At 38.9% G+C, this 9,724-nt stretch overlaps 1 protein-coding gene across 1 annotated transcript in view; it reads right to left on the reverse strand.

The window, feature by feature from the left end:
• cfap61 (cilia and flagella associated protein 61) overlaps positions 1-9,651 on the reverse strand; it is a 38,185-nt gene extending 28,534 nt beyond the window's left edge. Inside the window, exons 1-12 of the mRNA XM_062437555.1 lie at positions 9,509-9,651; positions 8,713-8,863; positions 8,443-8,519; positions 7,826-7,893; positions 7,617-7,737; positions 6,845-6,977; positions 5,404-5,610; positions 4,810-4,907; positions 3,509-3,548; positions 2,138-2,274; positions 1,526-1,652; positions 119-196 (exon numbers count right to left, since the gene is read on the reverse strand). Of these exons, the coding sequence (XP_062293539.1) occupies positions 119-196; positions 1,526-1,652; positions 2,138-2,274; positions 3,509-3,548; positions 4,810-4,907; positions 5,404-5,610; positions 6,845-6,977; positions 7,617-7,737; positions 7,826-7,893; positions 8,443-8,519; positions 8,713-8,863; positions 9,509-9,651 (1,380 nt within the window). The remainder of the gene's footprint in view (positions 1-118; positions 197-1,525; positions 1,653-2,137; positions 2,275-3,508; positions 3,549-4,809; positions 4,908-5,403; positions 5,611-6,844; positions 6,978-7,616; positions 7,738-7,825; positions 7,894-8,442; positions 8,520-8,712; positions 8,864-9,508) is intronic.
• Positions 9,652-9,724: the final 73 nt, after the last annotated feature.

The raw sequence follows: 9,724 nt of genomic DNA on the forward strand, positions 1-9,724 counted from the left end.
TGCAGTGATGAAGTGTTGTTGTTTTCTTTAATGTAAGAAGTTTTTAATGGAGTTCAGCACTTCAGACCACCAACCCAACACCTGCAGGTGCGTCTGAAGACGTCTAAACTGCACCTACCTGCTCATCTCTAATGATCAGGATCCCCCCGACCTGACCGTCCACCTGGGCCACAAAGGCCTGCAGCGGTACCCCATCCTGAAGAAAACAAGACAAACAAGGAACAACATGGACATCTGCACGTGTGTACCGATTTGAATGTGTGCTGAATGCACCGTCTTATACGAGCCGAGTCCAGTGCCATGAATACACATGAAGTGGCTGCATTCTCATTTGAGAAGTAATTATCAGTTTGGGAGCTGCGGCGGTGACAGCTGGGGTGTCAGTCAGAGAGGAAAATCTGTTCAACTGAATTGTCACCAATCTGTTCCCTGGCGTACGTGCGATATTCCTCGTTATTCCAAGACAATCATCATACCAGCTTGAGTCACACTTGATGGTCCAAAACTATCATCATGTCATTTAAAAAAATTAAAGGGGGCCAAGTTAAAATTTCAGCCATCATATTTTCTCTATTTACTGTTTATGCTAATTAAACACTGACTATATTACAGGCCAGTTTCAGTCAAGTAGGAGAAAACTGGTTAATTGGTTAATTGGATGCACCTTTTGTAGTTTTACATGCTAGCAGTGATCATTATTAACACAATAACCCTATTTAAAATCACATGTAGTTCATTAATAGACACCATATACTCATATATATATATATAATATTGTACTTGCATATTTACTTAAAAGAGCTCTGTCCTTGACTGTCTTATCTTTTATCGACATACACAGATCTTAATAACTGCAAAGTAAAATTTGAGTTAACATTTTGTACCTAAAAAGCTGCAGAGGAGACTTTTTTTTAAAGCCCTGAGTAGTGTCAATATTCCTCTCAGGCTACAGGAGGTGGGAAACAACCTGAACCTTTTAGTGGACTTTTAGTAGACATACATTGACAGGGTACAATCCCCAAAGGATTACATTGCAGCCAGTTTAACAGCTGCTGCCTGAAGCGTTTTTGGTCAATAACCGTTGTCCCTGTTAGTCAATAAGACACAAAATGATGTGAAAATAGGGTTCAGATTGAAAAATCACTAAGTTTCCCTTTAAGAATCAGCACAGGGCAGCCTGTTGCCTCAGAGGCAATCACAGTTATAATTTTAAGTGACTCAGATGCGTCAACGCTTCAGTCATTTGGATGTTGGCATCTGGACAGGAAATGAGATTGCGGTGAGTCAATCAAACTAAAACTCCACAAGCGGAGGAGACAAATATGGGATTTTGAATGACATCATTGAGCAAGAATAAAGTCATAAAGACAGAGAGAATGTTTCACTATGTATGACACATGTTTACATTATTAAAGGACCTAATGTTTTGGTTTGAAGGCGGTTATTAGCCTATCACTGGTATACAGTCTGAAGAAAACAGTGCTTAGAGTGGCTGATGTGTTGGTATTCCTGTGTGTTGACTGACCGGGTCTCTGCGGGTCTCATAGAAGAGGTCCAGGTCCTGCAGCAGGGACTTGTTCAGTCTCAGACTCTTCACCAGGTCACAGACAGCAGGCAGGTCTGAATCCACAGCCGGCCTCACCTTCACACTCCTGCAAGAACCAAAATATGACCACAAACGGAGAGGAACACTGGTATGTAAATGTGGCATAAGTAGAGATTCAACATGAAAAATTAATCTGATAATTGAAGAGTTGTTAGTATAATAATCAGTGTCAGTTTCCATCATCCTCTATGCTGTATCTTACTACCCACGTTGATCTATGGGGTCAGATTTGAAAGAAAAGTTGCTTCTCAGGGTTTCTCAGCTGGGGTCTGTGCACCCCTAGTGGTCTGTGCTAGTATTGCGAAATATCTGAGGACGACGTTTGAACTAATAGTGTGTAAATATAGATTTTGGTTGATTTATCCCTCCTTCTATATCACACTGATAAGTATCATTATTAGATTTAAAAGGGCAAATGTGGTATCTTGGGAAGCAACACTGATCAGACAGTAACAACCTGATGCTGCCTTTAAGAAGCAGGTGAGGTTAACCTGTCAGGAGAACCTGGTTTCCTTCAGAGAGGTGACCCACCTGAGCCCGGTGCGGTGGAAGACGTAGAGCTCACGGGTCAGGGAGCTGCCTGGACGCTGCGGCACCCTGAGGAAGTTTTGCAACAACGGGAACTCGGGGGACAATGTGGGAACTGTGATGACGCAGTAGTCCCGGTCCTGAGAGACACGAGGACAACACATAAACCACACTGAGCTGATACGTTCAATATATCAGAAACAAGGTTTATTTACTGAAGGTGTGTCAAAGATTTCTCAGGTATCTTAAACACTTTTCAAGTCCAAGTATTCCAACACTATAATATCTAATATCTACACCTAATATCATTGTAAAGGAATCCAGCTTTTATAATTACATACTGATACACATCATCAGTATTTATGTATCTCTTGCCTATAGATACACATAGAGCAGGAGTGTCAAACTCATTTTAGTTCAAGGGCCACATAAAGCCCAATTTGATCTCAAGTAGGCCGGACCAGTAAAACCATTGCATAATAACCTACAGAAAATATATAATATATATATTCTAACTTTACTATAATAAACCGTCTATTTACAATGTGTGAATGAAGATAAATGAGTGCACTTTCAACAACATGTCTCAGTCTCTTTCAGATTATTTTGCACAGAAGCTGCTGATTGACAACATTTTGTACAATGTTCAATATCTGAATGGTTTAAATATTAGAGCCTGACCGATATATCAGTCACCCGTTATTATTGGCTGATATTATTGGCATGGTGTTTATGCTGTCTGATATGTGCCAATTAAAAAAAAAATATATAAGCTTTATACAATCAAAAGATATATAGGCAGCATTTTAAGTATATTTGATCCTTTTTCTTAATTCAAGTTTAATATATACATATTAAATTCCATATGAAGTTTACTGTTTCAGTGCGCTGATGTCATTTTGATATAAAACTACATTCTCAAATTATGCAATATCACAGCCTCCATTACATAATGTAAGGGGCCATGGCAAAAAATGTATGCGTTTATATTCTGTGTACATAAGATTATCGGCCATTTATCAATATTGGGATTTTTTTACTCTCTAAAATCTTTATCAGCATCAGACCCAAAAATCCAGTATCTGTCAGGCCATATTAAATATGACCACTTTATGTATTCAGTGTTTTTTGTTTTTTTGTTTGTTTTTTTTTTACAGAGAATTGTATTCTGGTCAGGGTGGAAAAATCTCTGAAGCAGCAGAAAAATTGGAATTAGTTTTCTGTAATTTTCATACTTTGCAAAGTTATCCAGTGGGACCTGGATTGGACACTTGGCGGACCAGTTCTGGCTCAAGTTCGTACAACTTATAAACAAAACCATATTTTCTGACAGAGAATCAGTCACAAATCTTAACATGAACAGATCATACTCACTGGGAAAAGTTCGAATACATATGGAAGAAAGTCCACTGATCTGGAAGAGAAGCAGAAAAAGGAGTTAAGTGAAAATATGTGTCTGTGCCAGCGTCAGCATCGAAGCCAAGCCGGTGATCACTGTGGCGGAACAACTGGCCGACCAATCTGCCCGCTGCTTCCAGCTCAACTTCTCGCCCTCGACTTGCTGTCACTTTAAGCGCGGCTCTCATTAATAACATGCTCACTCTCTGCAGGAAGCGACTCCGCTCCATATTCAGTGACGGCTGGGAGGTAAGGCGGTGGTGAGAGGAGCTCAGCGGGAGCCAACTAACAGTCACTCTCCCTGCTTTAACACAGCATATGACTGATGTGAGCCTGGACGGCTGCCACTGCTGCTTCTGCTGCTTCTGCTGCACTGGTGAGAGCAATTTAAGGTAAAAAATATGGAAAATACTTTTAAAAACAGAGTCAATTAAAAGAAAAACTGACTTCTGGTATCTGACTTTCTGTCAAATGTTGAATTATAACTCTGTGAAATGTATTTTGGATGAAGCTGCAGCTACACTTTAGTAATAATGTTTGCATCTTCACTTTTATGTTGTATATTTCAACTTTTAAAATACTACAAACAAGCTACTTTGTCCATTATACTGCAGTATTTCTTACTGTATATTTCCCACAGTTTACACATCATGTTGCATATCAAAATACTGTAAATCTTACTATGAAGTTTTGTTTAAGTTGAAAGATTTAATTTCCCAAATATCCTTTGATTAGGGGATAAGGCTTGTTATATTCTACACTTTTATTATTGTTAATAAATCTAATGAAAACGTCAATGTTTTTGGGATGGGTGGTATATCGAGTTTTTAAGATATATCAATACATTTTCAATTGAGATATAGGACAGACGTTATCTTCTTTAGTTTTTGATAGATATAACCTCTTAATTTTGAACCAGAATGATGCATTTGAGTTAAAAATTTACAAAATGTTCCTTCAGGGTAAACATAGTCTGACATACTCTGTCCGTGGCTCTCAGCTTTAAGCTCCATTCAGTTACTACTGTAGAATAAACCTTTAAAAACAGCTCACAGATATGTAGTCTCATTTTTATAAGGTTTGCTGTCGGGGACTATTTTCAGCGGCGGATGAATACACATGTGATGCTCTGGTGAGTATTGCTGGCAGCAAGACCGTGTATGGCAGAGTTTCATAGCTTTTGGGAAACGATGGAGCTCTAACAATCCTGTCACTTTAGAGCAAAAAAATCAAACACGCTAAAAACTTGTTCAGTAACACTCTCACCCTGATCTTACCTCATTTCATAATTCTTGTCAATAACGAAGAACTGGATGCAGAAAGCGTTGAGTTTCCTCAGAAACCTTCCTGCTCTGGTCGACTGTGTCTCCTCCTGCTGAGACGACAGTGACAGTAACTACAAACAGACCACAGAGGAAACGGTGACTACTAAAGATTAATGGCCTCTATCTGCTGAAGTATTGTAGCATCAACACTCTGCACCTCATAAACTTCATTTTCAATTATAGCCTGTCATTAAATCATCAAATAACATTTCTGGAGTACAGAGTCAAATGCAACAGTGAGTCCAAACACTTCCTGCAATGAGGTTTTTCAGTCTATTCCAATTTTCTTCTAAGATGTGCAGCAACAATTTAAACGTTTTATTTGACTTTCTCGGCAAGGACAAAATTCTCTGTCATAATTAAAGGCTTTTAAATTCCCTCAAAGAATTTAAAATTATAGTTTCCTCTTTTTGTATTTATTAAGACATTTTTAGCAGACATAAACCACTGAAATTCCTCCTCATTTTGACTGTAACTGTCATCATTATCTTCTCCTATCTGAATAAAGTACAGTATCAGGTTGGTGTTTACAGAGGTGTGAGCTACCTGCTGTGTATCTGGGGTTTGGGTTTGTTTCAGTGCTTCTTCATCTTCATCTTCTTCCTTTGTGTCAGAATCAGCAGCAGGTTCACTGCGTCTCATTTCCTGACGTTTATACAAACCGTCAAACGGACTCAGCTCGAAGTTTTCACGCAGCCGTTTCACATCAACACGAGAGGTGACGTTGATGAAGCCGACGGCGACTCCATCACTCTGTAAAGAAAATACATAATCATTAACACTACAGTCATGGCCGGATCTACCATACGGGCAACCTTAAGCAGAAAGAGGCCCTCAGTGTTGGTGGGGCTCCACAGAAATGTGACACAGGACTTGACCCGTTCTCTTGATGCTGATAATTACTGTCACTGTTGGAAACCGAGTAAGTCCAAAACAAAATATGGAGTTAAGAAGTTTCCACCCAACAGCATCGTTATCCAATTTCAGTAAAATAAAAGTTGTTTCTAAGAAAATTAAGTCTCACGATTGACTGTTTTATTTGTCAATTTGACGGCTGAGCAAGTAATGATTGGTTAGCGGCGCCAACCAAAAGTCCTGCGGGGGTGCCATAAGAAAGAAAAAAACATAAAGAAAGAGAAAGAAGTGGCCACAATAATAAGTCAATTAAAAATTAAGAAGGAAGGCGGTTGGAACGTAAATTAATTATGGAGAGGGGGGAGGGTATGAGCTTCAGTGCCCAGGGGCCCCGGGGGGTACTAATCCAGCCTTGACTACAGTCATACTGGTATTTCCCCTATGATACTCGTCTATCTATGTCTGATATTTTGAATTTTCTGTTTTAAACACTTTCTTCCTGCATAGAAAGTAAAGAGCATTGAGGTGAGAGTCATTTGTCATCTATAAATGCTGTTTTAAAAAGTGATAATTAATTATTCTTTATTAATCTTAAAAAAAACCCAACAACTACTAATTCTCCTGCTGGTTTGAGTTTGGGATTAAATCACCTTTAAGAAAATAAACCAGTTAAATCACAGAGCTTCATAAATAGTTGAGCGGACTGAGCAGCACAACCCTCTGGGGCAATGTTGGACTGTTTGTACTCCAAGTACTGAACATATTCAGACAAAAAGCCCAAAATGCTTCAGATGTCTGGACACAATATGTTCAGTGAGAGCATGTCTTGGCCAAGTATCAGCTTGTATCTGCCATATGCTGCCTCAAACACATGTCAGCCCGACTGGCGGGGAGGGGAGAGGAGATCTGTCGTCTCCCACGTCCTGGGGGAATAAACCCCAGCAGGGTTTCTGACAATCAGTCAAAGCATCATCAACGAGCTGCTATTACATTTTTAAAGTGCCTAACAGTGGCTGGGGACAAATTATTTAATTCACATAAAACCAGAAATGGACTGAATGACACAAAATCACAAATTCCATGTAATTCTATGTGTTTTTAGAAAAGGAAAGTGCTTGAAGTTGGATCAAACCTCACAAACAGCGGTGCGGTTTTCATCATTCTGAGCCTCGATGAGCTCTGCCAGGAGGAACGGCCGATCGATTACTGACAGGAGTTTTGTCCGCTCTGAAAATACCCTCATGATGTCATCATAATCTTCAACCCTGTGAGATACAAAAGAGGAGGAATGAGCCTGCATCAATCAGTATATTTTATTTTCTAATGAGTTAAATTACTCTCTGTAGCATGCAGTGGGACATTGAAAGTGCTTAACCCACTAATAATCATCACTGATTCTGCAGCTATACAAAGCTTTTTACACTCATTAAACTCATAAAGTTGTTTTTATAGCAAAGTTTCTGTATGTTTCAGTCTCAGTGCTTCCAGTATCAAGCTGCTCTGTGTCTACTGTGTGTTAGCCCAACAGACTTTATAAGATGATAATACTGTATGTCAGAATTATATGAAGGAGTTCTACTGCCCCCAAGTGGCCAAAAAAAAGCTTTAACATTACCCACCTGCAGCACAACAGTAATAAAGATCCACATGCATTGAATTCTAATCACAAATTCACTGTAAACTCTGTGCTCCTATTTAAATGCAGGCACACTATATCACACTGATGAAGTATATGTTTGATTATTGAGTGTGGGCATTCTACCCAGCAAATGCTTACATGCCCATTGATCTCCACCCCTTTACTTTTCACTGCACTACATGAGCATGCACATATGCACTATACTCACTTTTCATTTTTTTCTAGCTAGATACAATGTTAGCTGAGAGGAAACATCTGGACACACCTGGCAGGGCGGACATGAAGTCTTGGATAGTGATCTTCTCTGTGGCAGATTAAAGCTAAACACTGAGGCCCAGGCTCAGTCAGCTGCTGCAGTGGCTCAAACACCTCATCCAACCCCAGCTCTGGACACAAAAAGCACAAGATCAAACCTCTTAATTTCTGAATGAATGATTAAATAACTAAATAAATGAATACAAAAGACTTCTTCACCTGAACCACCAACATTTGGGCTGACCAGACAGACGTATTCAAGCTCAGCAATGGCGTTAAAGACAGCCCTGTAAAAAGATGTATACAGTAACAACAAAGGAATTATACTTTAATAAACACTGAATTAACCTTTATCAACCTATATGCTGTGGTTGCCTCTAAAAAAGCAATTAGTGCTGAAACTAATGATTATTTTCATTATCTGTTGTATCTGCCCTTTTCCCCTAATTAGTCATCTTCACGTCCTGTTGTGGGTGTTAAAAATCCAAATATACTACAAATGACAAAGAAACACATTAAATCATTACATTGGAGAAGTTGAAAACTGCAGATTTTTGACATTTCTGGTTAAAAAAATCACTTATTGTTGCTCTAAGCCTTACAGTAACTACCATTTTCATTACTCCAGGGGGAGCTGAACTCTGACAGTGTCATGTTCATCACTTAGAGTTACATATAACTCCAATCCATATGGCTATTAAATCTATTGACATGCAAGGTTATATATCATTCTGTAGATTTAAAAAAAACAAAAGTAAAACAACAGAAATTCAAAAAGTAAAGCAAGTCAACTTAATTAACTTCAAAAAGAGAGCATGCACCCTTATTTTTCATACCTCATTATTTCCTTTAAACATTCAGTGGCAAAGCTCGGCTCTGCAACAAACAGGTGGATGAAGAGTGTGTTGAGGGGCTGCAGAGGAGAAAAAATGTTGTCATGAGCATACGAATAATTACAAATGACAGCTATAAAACAAGTCAGTGATCTGAGGAGCCTGTTTATGTTTTTAATTAACCGACTGAAAGAAACTGTTCCCCTCCCCCTGCACCATCCACCCATCAACAGAACAGATCAACTATAGGCATCGTCAAAAATCAATACACACTGTGCATTTTTCAGCTCTGAAGTGTTTCTTCAGGAAATTGTCCCACTGAGCCTGATCCACCAAGTCTCCGACAGGGTGATCGAAGAAGGAAGCGTGGGCCAGGACGTCGTCCTTTTCATTGGTCAGGGTCACTGCCAGGTTCGCTTTCTCCCTCGAAGGTCCAGGAGAGCAGAGGAGAGAAACAAGAAGCAGAGAATCAGATTTATTACAAGTTCTCAGTGACTTTATACAAAACTATGGTGCAAGAATATGACAATTATATTCTTATTATTATTATTGTAGGAGCCTAAATGTATATTTGCTTGTGTTTATGTTTTGTTTGGCTGCACGCATTGTGTCACTTGTGCTGACTGACACATGGTTTCCTCTTATTTTACCTGTTTATTTGGGTGGTGACGGGAGTTTTAGACCGAGTTTTAGGACTCAGATATTTTCTGTTGACCATCATCATCGTCACATCGTATCAGGTATTGTTTAATAATTGTTGTTTTTTCATTTAATAAACATTATTAAAACTGCATCTGGACTTTAGCCTCATAGATAAGAGCCTATTAGGTCCCTAAATTACCTTTTTTTGGAGAGTAAATACAGTTTTCATCACTTTCTAATTGATATTTTTAGTCAAGTATGTGAGTGAGGAGTTTGTCATTATTTTTGACTATTTATTGACAAGATGATTAACAAAAATTGCTTAAATAAACATCAATTTGACAGGTAACAGTTAGTTTTTCAGTACGTTTCTTTAGAGAAAGCCTGTCTGTTTTCCACACTTAAGACACCAAAAAAAAATTCTTACAGAAGATGAATTACGTTGACCTTTCCAAAAACCTCCAGAGCTGAGGGGCTGATGAGGCTATCGATCCCCTGAGCATCTGCTGATTCGCTTCTTCTGATGGCCACAGTTTCCTTTTGACCACTGGTTGAAGTTATTGTCCTCATCTTTACTGTATTTAAGAAGAGAAAAGTATGATTTCAGTTAGAGCTGCAACAAGTTGATCCAACTATCCAATTG

This window comes from Scomber scombrus, chromosome 17 (assembly GCF_963691925.1).
Source record: "Scomber scombrus chromosome 17, fScoSco1.1, whole genome shotgun sequence".
NCBI lineage: Eukaryota > Metazoa > Chordata > Actinopteri > Scombriformes > Scombridae > Scomber > Scomber scombrus.